Source organism: Cucurbita maxima, unplaced genomic scaffold (genome assembly GCF_002738345.1).
Source record: "Cucurbita maxima cultivar Rimu unplaced genomic scaffold, Cmax_1.0 Cma_Scf00020, whole genome shotgun sequence".
In the NCBI taxonomy this organism is placed as follows: Eukaryota; Viridiplantae; Streptophyta; class Magnoliopsida; order Cucurbitales; family Cucurbitaceae; genus Cucurbita; species Cucurbita maxima.
This window is the reverse complement of record NW_019272036.1, coordinates 2366369-2370935: the sequence shown is the minus strand read 5'-3', so window position 1 is coordinate 2370935 and position 4567 is coordinate 2366369. Positions and strand designations below refer to the sequence as shown.

The 4567-nt window shown below is 35.7% G+C and overlaps 1 protein-coding gene across 1 annotated transcript; it reads right to left on the bottom strand.

Moving 5' to 3' along the window:
- Positions 1–353: 353 nt before the first annotated feature.
- On the bottom strand, positions 354–3852 carry LOC111494826 (leucine-rich repeat extensin-like protein 2). Its single transcript, XM_023144816.1, has 8 exons — positions 3471–3852; positions 3086–3107; positions 2773–2829; positions 2611–2692; positions 2400–2495; positions 2187–2311; positions 2086–2104; positions 354–1056 (listed from the first exon to the last, which is right to left on the bottom strand). Exons 1-8 carry the CDS (start codon positions 3571–3573, stop codon positions 637–639), a joined length of 924 nt encoding a protein of 307 aa, XP_023000584.1. The 5' UTR covers positions 3574–3852; the 3' UTR covers positions 354–636.
- Between the last annotated feature and the right edge of the window lie 715 nt (positions 3853–4567).

Here is a 4567-nt window from a genome sequence, read left to right as displayed (position 1 = left end):
TTATTTTATATTTTATTATAAAAAGTATAACTTACCATTACATATTTTATTATTATTTTGGAAGTTCATTGATATTTTTGATATAGTAAAACGTGACAGAGACAAACCTACTCAATTCAATGAAATTGTTTGGTCCATTTTGCATGTGACAAGACATTTTCAATTGTAGTCACCATGATCACGAACCATCCTGAAAGATTCACTGATAAATGAAGTATCTCCCTGGTTTGTATTCAAAATTTTATGATGTATTTTAGTTTTCAATTAAAAAAAAATCAAAATTAGCTCATAAAAAGTTTTCTTTTTCTGATAATGTTCTTGTTAGAACATCATTTGATAATGTTCTTGTTTCAGAAAAGAAAGAGCACGAATTGTATTAAATAGCAATCATGAGTAGGTTTTTTTTTGTTGGTTCCTCTCAAGACCAAACAATGTATAGTTGTACATAGTAGCTCAATGCTTAAGTCGACAATGAAAGTATATATGATTTGTACACACAAAAACATCACGATATAGGTTTCAACAATGAAACGCACAATCAAACGTCAAAAGCTAGGACATGAAAGCTCCATTACTGTTAGGGAGGCAGATTCAGGCAACGTATACCACACGAGGAGGAAAACGATGTGGAACAAATCACTTGTATTGACTAGGTGGCTGATGCAGAGGATAAGCTGGTGGCGGATAGTCTTCAGCATGAAGAGGAGGTGGGTAGCCTTGAGTCGGGGGAGGAGACGAGAAGCCTTGACCTGGGGGAGGAGGCGGGTAACCTTGAGTCGAGGGAGGGGGCGGGTAGCCTTGTGTTGGGGGAGGGGATGCGTAGCCTTGAGCCAGGGGAGGTGGCGGGTAGCCTTGAGCCGAGGGAGGGGGCGGGTAGCCTTGAACATAGGGAGGGGCTGGGTGTCCAAAGGGTTGTCCATACATCGGAGGAGGATATCCGACTGGACCGGGGATCGGTTGATTGATCCGAGACATCTGCTGTGTAGGAGGCACAGCCATGGCTGGTTGGGGTCCAAACTTGCCATCCCTTTTGTCTAACTCCACCTTGTGTTGTGTCTGCATTTCTCAATGGTAAAATCATCAGAAAAGCATAAAACTGATTCATATTGTACTGTAATACTATGGTTTTGCAACAGAAATTACAGATACTCCCATATAGAATTCAAGTATCTCACACAAGCAAGCAAATAATTAGCTCCATGATACATTTCAAGAAAATAAATTTCTAAAAAAATAATCAAGAAAATAAAAGGTGTCGAAGTTTGATTAAGAGCCATGTTCTATCAAGTTTGAGAGTAAGAGCGTTTAGATGATGGGAATGTTAGAAACCACGAACCTCCACAATGATATGATACTATACAAGTTGAGCATAAGCTCTCACGGCTTTACTTTTGGTTTCTCCAAAAAGTCTCGTACCAATGGAGATGTATTCCTTACCTGTAAACCCATGATCAATCCCTTAATTAGGGAATGTGGGACTCCTCTCCCAACAATCCTCTCCTTAATCGAGGCTTGACTCCTTCTTTGGAGTCCAAGAACAAAATACACTTTTTGTTCGACACTTGGGTCACTTTTGACTACATCTTCGAGGCTCACAATCTTCTTTGTTCGACATTTGAGGATTCTATTGACATAACTAAGTTAAAGGCATGACTCTAATACTACGTTAGAAACCACGAACCTCTACAATAGTATGATATCGTCCACTTTGAGCATAAGCTCATGGCTTTACTTTTGGTTTCTCCAAAAGACCTCATACCAACCATGTAATTACTCGATGTGGGACTCCTCTCCCAACAATCCTTAACAGAAAAGAGGATGTAGAAATCTGGGTTTGGGTAACGTGTCTTTTACTCATGAGTTTGTGATTTGTAACAAAATGGTAAGTTTCATAAGCTCAAGTTTATGTAACCTTCATGAGTTTGTGAGTTATGAAAGTCAATATAAAATGTGGAAAGTTATGTTTCATGAACCTAAGTTTATGTAAGTAGAGATTTAGATTAGCCATATGAGAAAAGAAAGAAAATCCATATACACCAATTATAGGTAGACATCTTTTAAGCTTTTTAAAAAATCGGGACATACCTGCATGCACGCACATACACTGCAAAACAAAAGAGTTCAATATTCTTAAAAGAGAACTTTAATGCCAATATGAGTTAAGAAGATTGAATGCAACCCCATACCTGCAGTACACAAGGTTAGATAAACAGGTCACTATATCTGAGGCTTCTTGAAGTTCTTCACTTCCAAGCAAGCAAGCAATTATGGAGCATATGCAAGCCAGTTGTGAGAGGCACAACATAAAGCCCTACAAAGTAAGACAAGCTTGTTAAGGGGAGAAAAGGCCGAGGCACAAGCAGCTTAATGAACGAATGGTTTGAGAGAGAAAACGACACGATGATGCAGTTATCACACTCAGTTGTCTGTATATTGAACTCGTCTTGCAACATGAAACGTGTTGATGCAACTGAATTTGTAAAGCAACAGAAAACCTGAAAAGAACATACAATTCTTCAAACTAGATCTCATAGGAGAATAAATGAATGAAATGATGTTTAGATAGCTAGAGGATCAAAGTGGACCATGGTTCTCGATCGATAAACGAACCTCGGTGCATAGACAAGCTTCAGGGCAGTGGCCTTCTCCACATTTGCCACTACAAGGCATGTAACCACCACAGCATTTGTATCTATGATAGATTAAGCAAAGGATTCAGCTATGGTACACACTTTATCTTGTGGTAAAATTACAAACCTTCGCCGAAAATACCTCGACATATCGTCATAAAGAGCTCGTTTCCGCAGAAGGTAAGAAGCACATGGGGCACTTTTCACACAATCAAGAAGCATTATAAGAAAAACCATATCAAAGTACTCTACAAAACTCAAAAGCAATAAAAAACGAATACCATTTTGAACATTACAAAGCAAGCATACATCTACATTCTTTTGAAGCCATATGAAACTTGCAGAATATTACATTGCATTAAAGAACTAAGAACACACATGTTCATAAACATAGCAAAGTTTTTCGACTCCGAAACTATGATTGAGAAGAACTCATCAGAGAACAAACACCTTACCAGAATATAGAAAAGCAACAATCTGCAAAACAGAAGAAAAAAATAAAGAAATAATCAGCGTATTTATATGGTTTGTGAGAAAATTGATTGGTCAAGCAACATCAAGATATTTAATAGAATAAACAAATTAAAGAATACCCTGTAGCAAATAAACCAATAGCCGCCATTTTTAACCCTTTGGAAAGGAACAGAGGTAGAGACAGGTAAAAGGTCATCGCAAGCAAAATCAAAGATGATTCGATTTTAGGTAATTTTTACCCTATCCCATCAACGAAACAGAGTAAAAGAAATCAAGTACAAAAACAAGATTTTCAACATTCTTCCCTCTCAATCGATTAATCCCAAAAATATAAGCAAAATCGAACAAGAAATTTGAAATACATACAAGGCGTATTGGCAGAAATGGTGCCCGTGAGATCCGTATGCCAGAAATTTCTGTAATCCTGACGAAGCTGCATTTTCTCAAGGTAATCGGCATGCGACGCCATGGTCGGGTTGCGGATGAACCACTTCAGAAGGGATTCGAAGCTAAATCTCGAAGATCAATATGGAAATCGCAAAGATATTCACAGTCAACAATGGAGCTTGCACGTTCAGGTTTCTTAGCGGTCAAGGAAGAAGATGAAGTTGGAGGTTTTTTTTTTTTTTTTTTTTTTTTTTTGAACTGTAAAGAAATTTTGATAATGAACTCTGGAATTTGTTGTGTTTTCCGCAAATTTTGATGAAACGTTTGAACAGAAATGGGTATAATTTGTCTAAAAGAAGAAATTCCAAATGAAAATTTGGTTTCATCCGTTATCAAATTATGTTTATATATGCATATACATATATATATATATATATACACACACACACATATATATTTAAAACTTTTTTTAAAAAAAATTTACTTCTAAAATATTATTAATTTTATTACCATATTTTAAATTCTTTTTAATAAATATCATATTAAAAGAAATTAAAATAAAAATAGATAAATTATTTTTTCTAAAATATATAGACTACAATTATTGAGTTTGACTGTCTTGAGCTAATGATGATCAAACACTATCGTCATTCATCATACCATGTTGTTGATAGCGAAAACCTTTGTATACCATATTTAGTTTTTAACAATAATTTTTATTATTTTATTTGTAATTTAATTGTTATCCATGGTATGAAAATACAAGGTTATAAATGTAAACTTGAACCGTATGTGATTGGCATAGAAGAGAGTTGTGTTTAAATAATAACCTGAAGAGTCTATAGTATATGGATAAGGTTGAGTGCATTATCCTGGTAACACTATTGGTACGACCCACTTTGTAATCGTTCATGTGGAGACATGTAAGTGGAGGTATCCTATACAATGAGTTTGTATAAGACTGGACCAATAAATATTTAATCTCTCTTTATAAATCCGTTAATTGGGAAGATTAATATTTCACTGATTATATGCGACTCGATCTTATCATGAGTTAGTTATGAACTCCTGCCTAT

Excerpts from the sequence above, each read along its gene's own strand:
- LOC111494826 (XM_023144816.1), bottom strand. The coding sequence starts at position 3,573 with ATGGCGTCGCATGCCGATTACCTTGAGAAAATGCAGCTTCGTCAGGAT. Across the intron at positions 3,108-3,470 it reads CATTTCTGCCAATACGCCTT|ATTGTTGCTTTTCTATATTC; the intron begins GTATGTATTTCA and ends TCTGTTTTGCAG. Across the intron at positions 2,693-2,772 it reads CTTTATGACGATATGTCGAG|ATACAAATGCTGTGGTGGTT; the intron begins GTATTTTCGGCG and ends AATCTATCATAG.